The sequence below is a fragment of the Lissotriton vulgaris genome, chromosome 2_1 (genome assembly GCF_964263255.1).
Source record: "Lissotriton vulgaris chromosome 2_1, aLisVul1.2, whole genome shotgun sequence".
NCBI classification, from domain to species: Eukaryota; Metazoa; Chordata; class Amphibia; order Caudata; family Salamandridae; genus Lissotriton; species Lissotriton vulgaris.
Genome location: NC_141687.1, coordinates 613,845,527 through 613,863,512, shown reverse-complemented (window position 1 = coordinate 613,863,512; position 17,986 = coordinate 613,845,527). Strand labels below are relative to the sequence as shown.

General features: G+C 43.0%; 1 protein-coding gene across 1 annotated transcript in view; it reads right to left on the bottom strand.

Moving 5' to 3' along the window:
- The window catches only part of KPNA6 (karyopherin subunit alpha 6), a 495,337-nt gene extending 478,088 nt beyond the window's left edge, over nt 1–17,249 (bottom strand). Inside the window, exon 1 of the mRNA XM_086955662.1 lies at nt 17,118–17,249. Coding sequence (XP_086811788.1) covers nt 17,118–17,121 — 4 coding nt within the window. The 5' untranslated portion in view covers nt 17,122–17,249. The remainder of the gene's footprint in view (nt 1–17,117) is intronic.
- Nucleotides 17,250–17,986: the final 737 nt, after the last annotated feature.

Genomic DNA, 17,986 nt, shown 5'->3' with positions numbered 1-17,986 from the left:
TACTAAGGAAAATCAGGCACTATCTCTCTCTGCAGGCAAGAAAGCAACTTGCCGTTGCTCTCCTGGGCTCCCGTCTGGACTACTGCAATGCGCTGTATGCGGGACTGAACAAAAGTCAGCTGCAGCGCTTGCAGGTGGTCCAGAATGCAGCAGCCAGATTTGTTCTAGATCTACCGCGACGTGCCTCTGCCACCTCAGCCAGGAAGCAGCTCCACTGGCTTCCTGTTGAGGACCGGATACTTTTTAAAACCATGTGTTTGGTCTACAAGGCTTTAGCTAAAAATAGCCCGACTGGCATTGGATCCATTCTGTCTTATCATAATCCTGGCAGGAACCTTCGCTCCTCAAACAGACTTCTTCTCTCTGTTCCGCGTATTCGGAAAACCAGATGGGGTGGGAAAGCTTTTTCCAATCTGGCCCCAAATTGGTGGAACGCTCTCCCGTTTGAATTAAGGTCTCTCCCCACTCTACAATCATTTAGATCTGCCCTGAAGACCCACCTTTTTGTACGCGCGTACCTGTAGTTGTGCTCTGCATTTCTGATCTTTTTGATAGGCGCCTTGACACCTTCGGGTTTAGTTTGCGCGGTACATTGCATAATAATAATAATCCTTACTAATGGGGGGCAGGAAGCCGAGAGGGGCAACTTTACTCTGAAGGCTGTAGTAATGCATGTATGAAAGCCCCTGTCGCGATCTATATGGTATGTGGGACAAGTGGATTTCTTCACAGGGCTAGAAGATTACTGTTGCACTGTCAGTTTGGACAAGTCGTTTTTTTTCACAAATTGCACACCCCTGTAATATACATGTACAGAGAGAGGGAGGAATACCTGGAATTGCCAGAAGCGCAGAGACATGCACAATTTCAAACAAGCACTCACAATTGCATGTCCCACCCCCCACACACCAAGATAGACATTTTTTTTTGTCACATATTCATAGTGCTAGCTTATGGGCGAGGTAGTTTTTCGATGCCTTAACCAGGAAATGGGAGTTTCATTGTTATCGAACCAGGATTTAATTACTGCACTGATAGATTGCTAGATACAGATAATTATGCTGGTTGAGGACGAAAAGAGACATGCACAGCAGGTCTCCTTAACCTTTTAGAGAGATGGCTGGGCTCATTCGGTCCTCTCCCAAGTACAATATTATTACCTGTAATGTGAGAGATATGGGCACGCCGACAAAAAGAAAGGTAACACATGCATACCTCAAATGGCAACATGTGAAATGTTCATGTTTACAGCACACACACTTGTCAGCCCAATAGATGTTCCATGACCCATTGATTAGATCTACTGTTGAGAAACATATAGAATATTTAACAAAAAACGGATACAGTGGCAGGTAAGGTGATGCTTTGGGCACTTTGTATCAAAGCAGTATGTGTGCATAACAAGCCATATTAAATGAGCAAACCTCCCTTAAGGGGTGCATCAGAATACTAGAGAATGACTTGTCAGAAACGACCATATGATGCAATCATTGTCCCAAAGGATAAGTAGCTCAACAGCAGGCTGAATGCTGCCTGGCCCCTCAAGTCTAAAAAACCAAATAAGAGCTACACGAGAGAAGGATAACTTAGCTGTTAACACAGAGAACACGATCAATGCACTGTTCATGGAGTGCCAGAACACACTGTATACCTCACCCCATGATGAGGTAGTTTGTGATGTGGGAGAGTATTGGGATACAATTCCACTTATCTTAGTCATACCTGCCCAATTATAACGCATTAGGCGTGACACTAACGCATTTCTGTGTGGTGTTCCCGCATCAACTCACTGAAATGCATTGTCACGCATTTTTTGCCACTGACAGCACTCTGCTAACAGTCCTGAAAGTGGCTGCCTACCCCAGGTGCTAGCACGCACGCCGGCACCTCTGACACCTGTGTGCCCTGCGCCCAGCCCGGGCCGGAGCAGACTTCACTTGACAGCACTGGCTCGGTGAGTTAAAGATCTCTCAGTGCCGTGCTTCAATGTTACAATCTGCCCTCAGCTGCGGGGAGACCCGGGCGGGGCCTGTCCTCAGCAGAGTCATTCCTTTATGGGCTCTGTGGCGCCGTGGTGGGGGGATGTGACCTCACGTCCCTGGAACACAAGTCTAAGTGCAGCTGGCTGCTGCCTGCGCAGCAGTGCAAGGCAATAATTTATGAACGCATGTTGAGTGACACAGTCAGACGTAGGTTCCGTGGGACGTACAGCAGCTACAGTTATTGTGGGAGGCTGGCTGGCAAAACTTCGAAAATCATGGCAGTGCTGTTTGCGGTAAATTCAAATCAGTGATGAAGGATTCAGAGGTGGCAGTGGCCGGCCAGTTAACAAAATGGCTCGCCTCGCAAGTAAGTGATACTTCGGAGACAATGTCAGACGGGTATTATTAATCCGGTAAATTACTCCTGGCTGAAGTTCTGCCCTTGCTCGATTCGAGGCTGCAGCCTGGGACCTCACGTGTGTACCTCAGCCCGAGGCTACCTTGCCCAAATGAAATGCCCTGGGGATGCATGCTAATGTCTGCCGTGGTGACGACTTGTGAAAGTGCTGGCTCACAGGTACTTGAGTTCAGATTTAGAGATAATCCTGTGTTTGTATTGTGGTTCACGTTTTGCCAGATGTGCGGGTGCACATTCACAAACTAGAGTGGGTTCATAGGTTCTTATATAGCACGCGAATCACCAAAAAGGTCTCAAGGCGCTTAGCAGAGAGGGAGAGAGTTCACTGCAAGTTTCTTTGTAATCTCACATGTGCGGCAATGGCAAGAGTGTGAGTGCACGTTTGCCTTTTAATCTCAGGTGTGAAGAGGTCGCTGCACAGATTATCTGCGAGTACATATACATTTGAGAATGTAAGTCCGTGCGTTTCAGGTGAATGAGTGTAGATTGTAACGTGAGGAGCCCAGTATGGTGTAAAGCATTAGTTGTGTCCAACAACTCCCCTTAACACTCAAAAGTCCGATGGAGAGTCCTGCTCGCGTCGTCAGGCATGTCAGGCCTACAGCTCTAAAGACAAACCAAACTGCAGTTAGAAGCCTTATCGAGGAGCAACTCTCCCTTTCTTCTGCTAGGTCTCTGCTATTAGAGCTCAGGGCACAGCAGTCGAGTTGTCACCTAGAAAGAGAGCGTTTATACACTGCAGAGACTTGGCATAGCACTGCACAGCTCACAGAAAAGCGTTGTGGAAGCATGAATACGCAGTAAGGAAGAGGTCAGAAATTGTTTTAGTTACAAAAATAGTTGGAAGTTCTCTGGTTACGTGTTTTTTTTTTTTTAGATCTTATGTGTTCATGTATTCAGGTTAGATGCAAGGGACAAGAATATCGTTGCACACTGTATACGTGTCGCAATTCCTTCCTGTAAGTGGTTACTTTCTTAACCTGTACCAGCCAGCCTCTCTGTGGAATACAAACCCCAAAATGCTGTATTACTATCAGCACATTTCACACATCATTGTCAAAGTGAAATGATGGTCTCCTGCACAAAACGGTTTCTTGCAGCATTTTTATTGCTTTGGTTAGTGACAAACTTTCAGAGCAGTTGTTGTAGGAGAGTAGGGTCTGCAATCCTATGATCACCCGGACTTTTTGCTTTTGTTTCACTGGTTTACGACTTTCTCGGGCTGGGGGCCTGCCAATCAGACCCCCAGCCTAGCTGTTCTCTCGCTAAATTCATGTGTACCTTAGGTGCATTACCCAATTGGAACTGGGCCACCCTGTCAGACCCTGTAACTCAGGGCATCGGTGTACCCAGGGCCTACCAGGGGCTGAAGCATGTATTATGCCACCCCTGGATGGCCATCTAAATCTGACACAACTGGCTGCACGACAGCTGGGGCCACGTGGCGTACTCGCCCGTTGCTGTAGGTGTAGTATCCCTATACCTAACCTTAAAATGGACACCCGAGTTCCTCTCAGTCACTCCTATGGCAGGCCTTGACAATCCTGAAGGCAGAGTGCATGGAACCGTGTGAATTGGGCTCTGGCACGAGCCGAGCCCGGTTGCAGCTTGCGGAACCAAGACCCAATGGCTGTTCCATGATAACGCGTATCATATCGGTAACTTCGGTATCGCGTTATCAAGACATGTCGAGTAAGGTGTCATACAAATCGGGCTGCTGCCCCCTCACCAATTCTGGCGACGAGGTTAGCATTCCGCCCTTCTAGAGGGACACGACATGTACGTAACTGTGAACCCCGGTTAAAGTTAACTGAAGCCTCAGCTCCACAAAATGGACGCTGCCACCACAGACACGAGTCTGACCTCCTGCTGCTGGGAGTCCTTCCAGCAAGGAGAGCTTGGACAAAGGGTTTCCTGTCAAGGGCGGTGTTCGCACCGTCCCAGACAGGGTTTGGGTATTCTGGGTAGGTAGGGCTTTGCAAGAAGGTGACTGCGGAGTGGCACCCCGGTGCTCACTACGCATCTGCCGGCTAGAACCAGTTCCAGGGGCGCGCAGCCCCTGACCTGGGGAAAGTCCAGCAGGGGGAGAGGGGTGTAACTACCCCCCTTCCTGGTCCCACCCTTAGGGCAGGACCTAGTCATGTACCCACCCCTTTCTTTAGGATAAATGCCGGAGCGGGGACCCTTCCAAATTAGATCATCTTTGAATCAAGAATACTTTCTACGAAAGGACTTCGAGACTCTTCTCCAGATTTCTCCCTTGTGGCTAAGGAGTAGTCACCCTGCACCAGCGGGCACCATCTAAGAACTCTGCGGTTTGCTGCAAGTCCTTCCTCAAGGAATCCGACGGCCCAGCTCGACGAGAACCGGCTTCCCTGGCACCTCTGACCTCTACCCACGTTGTCAGCTCAGCTGAGATCTGTGGGTGCGACGAGACCTCGAGGGACCGGCCATCATCAAAACCTGCACGCTATCTTAATCAGCACGACCATCGAAGCAATTCTCTGGTGAGTGCTCTGGGGTCCGAGAAGCCCCGACCCTGAGCAGCTCCAGCACCGAAGTGCAGTCTCCCAGCATCTCCACGAACTGCGCGGGGCCCTTCTGCTCGCTGCTCAGCACGTTGTCTGGTCACTAGCCGCTGGCTTGTGCCCTTCTTTGACGACATCCGACAACCAACGCTGCTGGTCTGGTTGCTCCAGATCGGCCCTTGCTCCCTTTTCCGAGAGGAGCACCCCGGACCCTCCTGGTCCACTCAGGACGCCATCTTAAGCCCACCACGTGGCCCTGAGATTTGCCAAGGCTTGTTGCCCCACTCCTGGGCCCAGCGACGCCGACAGCATCAACCTCCGTGGGACAGCTCGCACCTCCATCCTGGTCGCCGACAACGCCTCCTGGTCCGTGAGACTGCAGAGCCTAGCGTCGCCCACTCACCTAGTCGAGGTGACGGCCAACCGGTGCCTTCCTGGTACCCTCTGACTACTGGCTAGTAGTACGAACTTGGTCCCCCTGCTTTCAGGTATCAACGACTGATCCAGGCTTGGATCTCTACGAACTATTCATCACTGGTCGCCGGCCAGCAACTCCTTTTCTTCCGGCTCCTGGCTCGTCAGCGAAGACCCCCGACGCCTGTAAGACTTGTGCAGCCGCAGCCCTCGTGGCTAGGTAACTTCGGCATTTCGGTGCCTGCATAGCCTCCTTACTCTAGGGTCCCGAGTCCCTCGCTTCCGACTTGCCTTATCGGGTCCGCCCGAGACCACTAAACTTTCCGTGCCCTCGGGCACTTGGTTTAAATTGTGCACTTGAAGTATTTTCTAAGAGCTTTTGTTCTGTGCTTAGTACCCTGTCCTCATAAAGAGTACAGGGCTGTTGTGATTCTTAATAAATATACTGTTTATTTTCATAACACTTGTGTGGTGTCCTTTCACTTGGTGTTCAAGGGGTATGTGATGGTATAACAGCTGGCTTAACACGCCCTCTAGAGTTTAGCCCGAAGACTGCTCGTATCCACGCTACTAGGATAGCTGGTCTAAGGTTGACTTACAACCGATCACCATAAGGGTCGTTTGGAACGATACATAGTGGTCGCTAGAATAGCGAACGCTGCATATCGGGCCAACTTCTCACAGTTGTAACTCATGTTGCTAACACCCAGCCAATACCACGTTTTTCGGCTGGGTGTCTGCAAAATTAGATACAACTGCCCTGTGCTTTGGAGCAGTTTCAGTTTTTCGTTAGTAAAATAGGTGTAATTATTGATGTTTATATGTTTTTCTTGTCTTTATTGCTCGATTTTTGCTTGCGAGAAAGTGTAACTCATTTGTTGAATGTCACTCATAATTACACTGAAATTATGAAAATGTCACATGTAAGCAATCCGAAACCTTGGCAGCTATACTTAGTTAATGAACTCAAGTGTGCTGAACTGGAAGAACAAATAAACTTCCAGGAGATTTAGTTAGGTATCACCCAAACAGCTAGGCGTAAAAAACTGGGACTGGATGGTCTCCAAGTAGGATTTTATGCCATATACAGATCAGGATTGGTACCCTGGTTACTACAAGTCTACAAGGACAGGACATTTACCCACCTCTATGCAGAAAGCATAAAGAATAGTTCTCCCAAAACAGGGACTAGGTCCCCTGGCAGTTCTTGGAGACTTATCTCCTTCTTAAATTTAGTCTATGAAATATTAGGGAAAGTATTGGCCAATCGGTTAATACTAATAGCTCAATACATACCATTAAGCCTAGTAATTAAAATGGATTTAGATTTATTCCTGGCGGGAATACTATTCTGAACTTAAGAAGATTGTTCAATAATACAGACTTGGTTAAACAACAGGGAGCTGAACACTGGGCTGAACACTGAGTAGCTTCCTTGGTTATCGAAAGGTATTTAATACACTAAGTTGACGTTACCTAATGACGAATTAAAAAAAAAACTGACCTTATACAATTTTTGAGAACTTGCTGTAATGGGCATGCTGTTCTTGTGTTTGTTGATCACGATTTATCACTTGAGTATCACCGCAAAAGAGAGAACCAAGCACGTATGTTTTGCACCAACATTCACTGCACCGCTATGAGTCTTGAAATTGTTTTTCATAAACTTCTTTCAATAAATTATATTAGTAATTTGCTTTTGCTTGTTATTCTAAATTATTGTTATTAGGGGCCTGTGTGTTTTTGTTGCAGTTGTACAAGCTCTGGCACATATACGATGTAAGATAATTTTTTAGGATTGATAAATCGAGAAAGGTATGGCTGTGAGATAAATATCAACCATTCAGTGTGCATGAAACTTGAAAATCTAATGTTTGTCTGGGGGAAAATCGTGTGATGATGTGATACTTAAAAAATTATCAGAGGGGGAATTTGGAAATTAACATTTTATTAGAAAATAGTGCTCAACATAGGTATGGTTTTGTTAGAATAACTAGGAAGCTATAACGAGAGTACTTGTCTCATTGCAGAAAAGTGAATGTTTATCTGTTTTGTATGAGCTGCCAAGTTTTTATTTGTTTAATTTGCTTTCAGAAAATTATCGAACTTCACATGCAAGTTATGGTCTCTGTCCCACTTTAGGCAAGGTAACATTGTCCTAGCTTCCATTGTCCTAGCTTCCTCAGCAGGACTAAAGTATGTTGCAACATTACAAAGTTATGAACTAACCCCCATTGGAATTTACATTATATAAATGTTCGTTCTTTGTTTTCACATGTTTTTGCATTAGTTAAACGTGTAATGTCTTCTATGCAACAAATCATTTATTTAGCAGCCAATGAAAACGTGCATGTAGGTGCGATTTTGAAATTAATATTGTGACTAGTGCTGTGCATGTAACATTTAAGTATTCCCTCTGTAGGTAATGCCATGCCTTAAACATTGTGTACTTTCATTTTCCAGAACACTATAAAAGCTGGGCATGTCTAGGGAAGAGCCCATGTTATCATTCATTTCTTCTTCGGCTTTTAGACTTTTCTGCTTCGAGAGGGCTAGATTGCTTGTTATTCTCTCAATATTTAGGCCTATTTTCTATTAATGTGTTTATTTGAAATATGTGCTGTGCTTACATTATTTGCTTAAAGACATATTGCACTTTATTAATGAATTTGCTCAGATTGTAACCAACTTTTTGCTTTCTATAATGATATCTTTTAGATCTGAATAAATTCACAAAATTGAGAACTGAAGGAACCTAACTGTGCACGTTTTTTTTCTTTAATGGTTTTGGGTGAGTTTTTGAGTATTCTTCCTATCCTGCAATCTGACCCCCTAAGAGTGAGGCATCAACATCATCATTACTTCTCCAAAAGTCTGCATAATGCAAACATTTCTAATTGTTACATAATTACTAACAGAGCAAAAACAACACTTTCCCGCTAACTTCATTACATAGGGCAATAATAATATATTGAATTTAGTGTATTTACACTAACATGTTACAGGGCAAAAACAATATGATAAATAGTGCAATATTCTTACTTCTGTTAATCTGAATTCCTCCATCTCTCTCCTTTTCCACCTCTGAAAAAGGGGATGTATGTTTTATCTCCATGCATCACTATTACGAAGATAGAAGTATCAACAGATTCAACTTGAGGGTCGTTTTTGCCGAAGGGATAATTAAATGTGAGCAAGGTGTGAAAAAAATCCAGGGGCACTTTATTCCTCAATCATACAAGAGCCAGGTATATTCCAGATTTTATATGATACAGCTGTGGCCTGCAGTTGCATCTTCCTAAATGATTAGTTTAGGGCTTAAGTCACAGACTCAAGTCGAGAAGCCTGCAAAGAGCAGAGGTATACTTCCCGTCTAATCACGGCAGGGCTCGGACTGTAAACTGTAAGCAACTACTATAACTGCATTTATTTTATTTATTTTGAAAGTCTTATATAGCGCGAACAAGATCTTTGCAGATAACAGAGCGCTTTACAAAGGCAAGGGGTAGGTCAGTGGTAGGGTGGGTAAAAGAGGGAGTGTAGTTAGGAGGGTAGGTCATCAATGCAAGTAGTACAAATAAAGAGGGGGGAGCATGGACAATCAGGTAGGTCAATAATACAGGTAAAACACGTGTGCAGAGGGATCAAACAAGTAGTACAGATCGACGCAGAGTCTTAAAAAAATCAAAAGTATTAGTTCAAGTGTATTTAGCCATGAGGATAGCTTTTACTTCTTTCTTAAAACGAAGAGTGGAGGAGATGAGCCTGGTTTCAGGAGGGAGTGAGTTCAAGATCCTAGGCGCCATTCCTGAGAAGGAGCGTTTGTAAGTTTTTTCCTTCCGGAATCTTCGAGGCATCAGCAGAAGATTGTTTGTACTTCTGGTGGTTCTGGAGCCGCCGGAAATAGTCAGCTTCTGAGTGAGGTAGCCGGGTGAGTTCGGGTGTATAGCCTTGTGCGTCATGCAGGCAATTTTCAGATGTATTCTGGCTTCAAAAGGCAGCCAGTTCAGGGATTTATAGTCAGGGGAGATATGTGAGTGTTTTTTAGATCCAGTGATGAGTCTCGCTGAGGATCCCTCTGATCTCAATTAGGGTTAGAGATGTTTATGCTTTTGTGTATTCATGCATTACAAACGTGCAACAATGTAGTTTTGCACTCGATACCACATGCATACACTAAAATTACGCACACTTCTTTAAAACAAGTTTTCTATAACATTCAGAAGTGAGTATTTGTAGTATATCCTGTTATGTATTTATGTGCAGGTTTCCCTTTAACATGAAATCTCAACATGAGTGTTCCTCATGCTTGAGATTCCATGTTGCACTGTGTTGGAACTGTAGTAGTTCTCCTGTGGTCAGTTGGGACCTGGAGAGCTACATAAAAGCATCCTTTTCTACGGAATAAACTTGCACTTGAAGTCTACCGCTACAACTGGTTTCCTGTAATTTTCATCTTGACCTATTTCCAACCACTTTACCAGAAGTGTAGCAATGAAAGTTGGTATTAGCATGTGTAGATATGTACCCCTCTAATAATAAACTGTTATATTTTTAAAGTAACTTAGCTTCACCATTTAGTTTTGTTTTGGGGAAATGGTAGTTATTGGTGCACATCTATTTTTAATCGATGGCACACATAACTTGACTACTCCCCAGAAACTGTTTTTAATAACAGTATCTAACTTTCTGTCTCCTCTTTTTTGGTTTTGCTGGTTATAAAGGTTTGGATTGGAGAGGGCTCACTGGATCAGAATCCTTGGAGCTGGATCATTGGATTCAAATCATAGGAGTTCATAGGATAGGGGGGATGAATTGCAAGGATTCATGGAGCGGGATCAAATTACATGGATCATAGGAGTGGATTCCTGTCCTAACCAAACCGCATTCATGTGGATATTTTTTTACACAACCTAATGGGCCATTCCAAAGAATTTTTCCTGTTTTTGACGCTTGGAGGCCTTAGGATGCATGGAGGCATTTGATATCATGTTTTTGTTAAAGGCGCAAAGCGAGGACCTCAAGAGGTACGCTGGAGCAATCTCCTTGGAAGGATTCAGCACAACAGATGGTAAACATGATGGCTTGGAGGGGGGTTTGTAAAGAATAAATCAGTAAGTCCTATTGAAATTGAGCAGGTATCCAACTGGCTGTTGCCAATCTTCTTTGACTAATAAAACATTTTTAGAAAGAAAAAAAAGACTCAGTGTTCCTTATCTCGGTTGATTAGGCTGCAAGTAGGGACTGTCAGACATTTTATCCAAAATGGACTCCTAGGTCTTCCTCCCGCCCACTTCTCACCTCGCAATTTCTGCAGCACACAGTCCGGCTGAGATGTAGTTGTTTATTTCCACTGTGTTAATGCTGCTCTCAATCAACTTTCCCCTTGTTCAGTCACAAACTAAAACATGAATGTCTGCTGGTCTTATTCATGAATATAACATGTAATTGTTCATGTATCTAATTTATTCCACCATCACCAAATAGCATTAGCATAAATGAGGTAGTATGATTATTCATGTAGTGGCACAGTGGTATGGTGCTAAGGCAATATGATGTTTATTAAGAATTGGGCTCTGATTTGCTAAAGAAGTAAACGTTTAAATCACACCACAGTGATTCTGCAACTGTTCATTTAATATGTGAAAATAATGTATAAAAACCCTTAGTTTTGGGGTTGAGAAGAAGACTTCCCCTAAGACTTTTGCTGTTCTCATTTGGGGCTTAGAATAATAATTGACATTGTGATTCTCTGCATACTCCATTTGCCGAGAGCATTTGTGGCACGTACATTGCACTGGTTATTTTTTAATTTCTGTAATGAAACTAACTATTCTACTTATCTAAAACTCAGTTACTGAGTGGGCCCTTTTCTTAAATCGACTGAATTACTGGTATTATGATATACTGTGAGGTGACTTCACTCAGGGACACATTAGCTCATGAAATTGAGGTTTAACTGTCTCCGATTCATTGTATTGCAGATATTCTGCTAAGGTAACATTTTTGGGTGTCAAATGTTTTAGGGGTCCCTAGCTCCCACATTACCACAGGGAGAAAGAAGTTTCAGACTGTAAAACTGTTAAACAGCAGAGATGCCTCAATCATGAGCCAGGCTGTAATGGCGACTTCCATCTGTAAACAAAGTGTATAACTACTGTTTAAAGTCTGAATCATTCCGAGCCATGCATGGATTAATTCAAACTCTAAAGAGAGGTCTTCAGTATAAAGCAGATATTTTACTACACATGCACTATCCTTTCCTCCAAGGCTACTCTCACACAACCCAAAACTCCTTGCAGAGTCAATCCTCAAAGCTTTTTACACATATTTACTCAATGCTTTTACAATACTTAATTCGTCTCAGGGAGAATTGTAAGACAGAAAATGTAAGCAGAAAAAGAGTGAATGAATTGCGTTTTTCATCAAAACTTTCTTAAACCCTGGTAGTTAAACATACCGATCAAGCATAGTAGAATGGGTTACTGAACCGCACTGCTACTTCTTAACGTCTCCACCTATGGACATTGATTGACTCATTCCCATGGTCTCAGCTTCCTCATTTTTCCTTCACCTTAAAGACCGCCATTGAAGACAGATCCATGTTCCCACACCATTCTGCTTTACTCACATAGACCCTGCATTATCCATACCCACCTTTTAAAGTCTCAATCAGAGTTACTCCATTATTGCTTCGCACTTTGTGGTCCATATTCACATAATATATCCTTCAGGTAATGGTCTTACCTTACCCATTACTTCTTTCCCAATAGTCTTACCTTAATGTTTCACCCTCAAAATGTTTCTTCTCAAAGTCACTGATACATATTCTCCCTCTACTATATCCGTTACTGGTCAGTTCGTACCAATGAGAATTGTAATTGTATATATATATATATATAGACCTTACTAGGCCTGACGAGGCATCGAAGCACTGTTTCGGCGATGCATGGGTGGGCTGCAGTGAGGATTAAGATTGAAATGTTGGCTGTGAGAGTCAGCTGGTTCTAAAAAGGAGATCAGACAGCTACTTGCTCTTGGTAGGTGTAGTATTCCTACTTGGAATGTTCTTATAGAATTGTTATGTTACATGATGTGTAGAACGTTCTGTATCTGGGAGTTGGGTATTGGGAGTTGAACATTGGATGTTTGTGGATGTACAAGCTGTTTCTCCTACAATAAACTACAGGGGTTGTCCAGCATGGAACAAAATATGTATAAAATGCAAGAAGCCAGGTCATTCTGGCAAAATATGTAGGTCTCCACAAAAAGTAAACTTGCTGACTTATTCAGAGTATGAAAATTCAGAAGAAATTTTGGAAATCAACAGTTTGTTATGTGTAGGTGATACTAAGTGTAAAGGTTTTCCTAGTGACAAAATTTTGATAAATGGTGTAGAAATTTCTATGCTTATAGATTCTTGTGCCTGGTATAGTATAATAGGCAGAAATATTTTCAATAAATATTGGAATTCAACAGATTTATTACCACCTGATGTACAACCAGGTGGATATTCGGGCCAAAATATTGATCTTGATGGTTTTATGTGGGCTGACATTAAATTTAAGGATAGGCACATAAAAGGTAAGGTTTACATTGCAGCTAAAGGTGCATCTATCCTTGGTTGGCCGCACCAACACGAATTAGGCATCAAGTTGGATCCCAATGCCTCTCCACTGGTGTACATAGTATCTTCTGAGGATAATGAGTTTACAGTCCAAATGAAGAGTAAATGTCCTACCATTTTTAGCGATAATCTGGGAGAATTTGTAAATTTTAAACATAAAATTATTCTCAAGGAAGGTGCTACTCCTGTTAGGCACAGAGTCAGGAATGTACCCTTGGCATACAGGGACAAGTTAAAAGTAATTTTGTCAGATTTAGTGACTAGGGGAATTATTGAACCAACTGAATCTTCTCCCTGGGTTTCTCCAGTTGTTTTATCCCTTAAGAGCAATGGCGAAATTTGTCTATGTGTGGATCTCCGCAGTTTGAATAAAGAGATCTGGGTCGATAGACATCCTCTACCCCATATTCACAAGCTAATTTCTACACTTTCAGGTGCTTGTGTCTTTTCCACCTTAGACTTGGCCAGTGCTTATCACCAAGTGGTGCTACAGGAGGAATCCAAGTTCCTTACTACCTTTATTACACCAGAAGGCATGTTCAAATTTCGACGCATGCCATTTGGCTTAGCTAGTGCGGCGTCAGTCTTTCAGAGACTCATGAAAGAGGTGCTGGATGGTTGTGACAATGCCATCGCCTTCCAGGATGATATCTTAATTTTCTGGAGGAATTTTGAGGATCATGACAAGAATTTAGAAAAAGTATTGAAGTCTGTACAAGAAAAGGGTCTGACATTGAAATTTTCAAAATGTAAATTCAGACAGAGTAAAGTAGAATATCTGGGTCATGAGATTTCTGCTCAGTGTATTAAACCAAAGTTTAATCACATTCAGAGTATAGTTAAGGCACCAGCACCAATTAACAAAGAACAACTTATATAATTTTGGGGGCTTTCTGAATTCTATAGCAAATTCGTGCAAGACTATTCCTCAAAAGTTAATTCGCTAAGGTTGTTGTTAAAAAAAGATATCAAATTTGTTTGGAACAATGAGCAGCAGTTTTCTTTTTAATCACTAAAGAAGGAATTGTCAATGCTCCTTTTTAAGACCTTTTGATTTGGGTAAAGAATGCATAGTGTGTGTGGATGCGAGTAATGTCGGTCTAGGTTCAGTGCTGATGCAGAAGAATATGGGTGAAGAATATGTAGTCTCCTATGCTTCCAGAACTCTTCGTGGCGCAGAATTTAACTATTCTACCATCGAGAAGGAATTATTAGCATGCACTTGAGCAGTCGAACACTTCAGGCAATTTGTTTGGGGCACGAAATTCCGTTTGCGAACTGACCATAAGCCTTTGATTAATATGTTAGCAGCTAGTGGTGGTAGAACGCTGATGGCACGCTTGGCTGCAAAACTGCAAGAATTCCAGTATAGTGTTGAGTATGTACTTGGCCGCTTAAATGTACATGCGGATTGCATGTCTAGATTGCCTTCAGTTGATTCATGTAAAATTGCTAATATTTGCCCTGATTTTGATGTTGGGTTTACGATTGACGATGTTAACCATGGTGAATGCAATATTCTGTCTGGTATTATTTCAGAAAGAGAATGGAGAGAAGCTATGTGCAGAGATGAAAGCTTGTCCAATGTGGTGAACTTTACGCAAACAGGGTGGCCTGAAGAAAGGAAATTATCTGGTGATGTTTTGTCTTTTTGTAAAGTTAAAGAAGAACTCATGTTTGATCACGGTTTTATAATAAGGGGAGATAAAATAGTTCCTCCTTGTGAGTTAAGGAAGAAAATCATTTCGATGGCTCACGATGGTCACATGGGTATGTCAAGCACTAAAAGGCGGATTCGTGAATACTATTGGTGGCCTGGTATTGATAGAATGGTGGACAAATGGGTCAGTTCATGTTTTCCTTGTGCTAATAGTGACAAATCTGTTAAGCCATTGGCAGGGAAAATGGATGTTTTTCCTATCGAGTTGGGAAACTTGGGATAAATATTATTGGTCCTCTTGATTTATCTAATAAGATTGTTTTTGTTCTAGTATTGATTGATTATTTTTCGAAATGGCCTGAGTTGAAATTGGTTGATAAGATTGGTTCAACTCAAGTGGTCGAGTTTATGGACGAAATATTTTGTAGAGAGTGTATTCCTGCTCAGATTGTGTCTGACAACGATCCACAGTTCATTAGCAATGAGTTTATTTCTTTTCTTAATAGGTGTGGTATAGTACACAAAAGAGGGTCTAATTATAATCCCCAGGCTAATGGTCAAACGGAGCGCTTTAATAGGGTTATTAAAGAATCTATTCAACTGGCTGTTAAAAGTAATTTGGATTGGAGGAAAACGCTCCGTGCGTCCTTACTGTCATACCGCACTTCTCCAAATTCTGTTACGGGTAAATCTCCATTCGAGTTGTTGAGGTAGGAAACCAGGTTCGAAACTCTTACCTTGGTGGATGAAGACAAAAATTCCCCGTCTATCCTCTTTTGATTCTTCTGTGGTTAGAGACAAAGTCTTGAGATATCAGGAAAAAATGAAAGGTAAACAAGTGCATTGTAGCAATCGTAGCTCAAGAATCAAAGTTGGTGATTTTGTAAGAGTCAAGTTTGGTAGGACTTGTGGTTTTAGGTGGAATAAATGGTCTGATCCTTGCAGAGTGTTAGAAGTTTTCAGCAAGGCTGTGAGGGTTGAAGGGGGCAACATTTTGAACTTCAGAAGGGTTTCTCTATGTAAAACTGTGAATTCTAAAGTAGATTTGCAATTGGGTTCTCCAGAGTCTAATGATGAAGTTTTTCCAGCAATGCACTTTTGGAAGTGATTTACAAGGTTCAATTAGATCCAATGACAATGCCTATTCCACCATGTTGGATACTTTTGGGAGCGAGTTACAAGGTGCAAATGTTGATACTTCTATTTCCACAAGTAACAGTAATACGTGTGATTCTGTTCCCACTACTACTATTGATAAAGGATGTATGGGCAATGTTGTTGTACAACCCTGTGATGTTGTTCTAAGGAAGAGTTCTCGTGTAAAACATTCTCCTGTAAGATTGCTTGATTTTATTCATTAATTTGTTTTTTTTTCTTTTCTTTTCTTTTCCTCTTAGTTATTTTTTGGGGTTTTTTTTAGGGGGGGGGGGGGGGAAGGTGTGTAGTATTCCTACTTGGAATTTTCTCATAGAATTGTTATGTTACATGATATGTAGAACGTTCTGTATCTGGGAGTTGGGCATTGGAAGTTGAACATTGTATGTTTGTGGATGTGCAAGCTGTTTATCCTACAATAAACTGCTTCCATCTGAAGATCTTGCTTACTTGAATTCATCAGTAGGTCCTTGCAGTCCTACCTACTTAAATATACCTCTTCACCCTAGAGGTTCCATGGAATTCACTGAATAAAAAAGTATTCTGCATAGAATGGGGAGTCAGGCTGGTAACTATAAAGAAACGTGCCTTGTAACAACTTCCCAATGATATCTGCACTCAAAATCTTCCCCTTTGACGCACAGAAAATCTCCATGGGTATCTCTTTTGATCATGTTCCCGGTCCTCAGGGTCTCAAAAAAGGTCGGTCCCTCTAACCATGATCTCACCCTTTGGGGTCAGTTTCCTTATTCCAGGTCATCAGCCTCCTTCACCCACATCCCCGTGTAATCTCACCCCTGAGCTGGTATACTTTTCACTTTCCTCATGTCTGTCCCACCTACCAACCGCGACCCGTGGCCTCACTTCCCACATGATCTCCCACACTGAACCTTCCGTGTCCTCTCCTATTGCCCCTTGGCAGTTTTCCACTCTGCCTCTCTGATGCTGCCCACGGCACACTTATAACCTGGCCGATCTCCACCCTCCCCGCCTGTGGTCTCAAACACTGTAGAATACCCTACTACCAGATAAGGTCCCTTGAGTTGGCATCCCTAACTCCAGGGGTGTCGCGTGCCCCTTCTTTCAGGAATCACTACTCCGCTCTCAGGTATCTCTGCTAGTCTCACCCAAACCTCTAATCCCAGAGCCCCCTCTCTACACCCCTCTTCATACATCTCATGTCCCCTTCATACACACACATTTTTGAAAGGGTATTTTGCTTCATGGATTTACAATACTCCCCTCCCCCTTCTCCCAGCACTCTTCCATGCCTACAAGCCTCTCTTTGTCCCCTGGCCCTGTCTTTGGCCCCGGGTACGATATAAACACTCACCCATCTTTGCCGGCGTTCTTTCCTTTCCCCGGTCGGTTCCCTACGTCCTGCGGACAATATGTCGGAAAGAGACGGCAACCCAGAGGAACCATACGAAGCCAATGCGCGAAATTCTCCGAAGTAAGCCGAACGTTTCCGATGTATTTGGCACTCATTCAGTTCAGGATATCCGTCAACGAATTGAGCCGAGCGTTTCCGATGTAAATCCCATCCACTCTGTGTTTTTCATCCCCTGGACTTCGGCTATCTTCGGAACTCCTCCTTAATCACTGGACTCGTATACCTCATCGCTGGCTTGGCTTGTCACAGACCACCCAGTGTCTGCACCCTGCCGGAAGTTTTTAACCCTTCTGTCTTGCAATAAAGAGACCACAGCAGTAAGCTGAGCAAAGCTGATTTTAGCCTCTTGTATTAATGCCTTTCTCTACTTTAGGATTAGTCGTTGGCATCCAACAAGAAGCTGCACGAGTTAAAAATAATAATAATAGAGAGAGAACGTGTCAAATCTCCGCCTGCTAAAAAAAAAAGCCTCCAGCAAGGCAGCCACGCTACTTCTATGGCTGTCGAAAGGATGATAAATTCCAGGTGTCTATTCAGTCGGTCGCTAGCAAACTAACGGTGATTATTTATTCAGTTGCCACTTGCCAGCGAAGGATAATTGATTGAAGTTATTATTTATCTGGTGACTGGATGACGAGTCTACCAAATTCGCGATCTTTAACATAGAGTTGTGTTGCGGCGAACAGCCAACACTGGTTCAGCCTATTCTCTGGAAAGTCACCTTAAACTACCTCCCAACTCGGTTGTTTTCTTCTCAAAACTCCTCTACATTCTTAACTGAAAAGAACATTCTTACCATTCCTAATGAC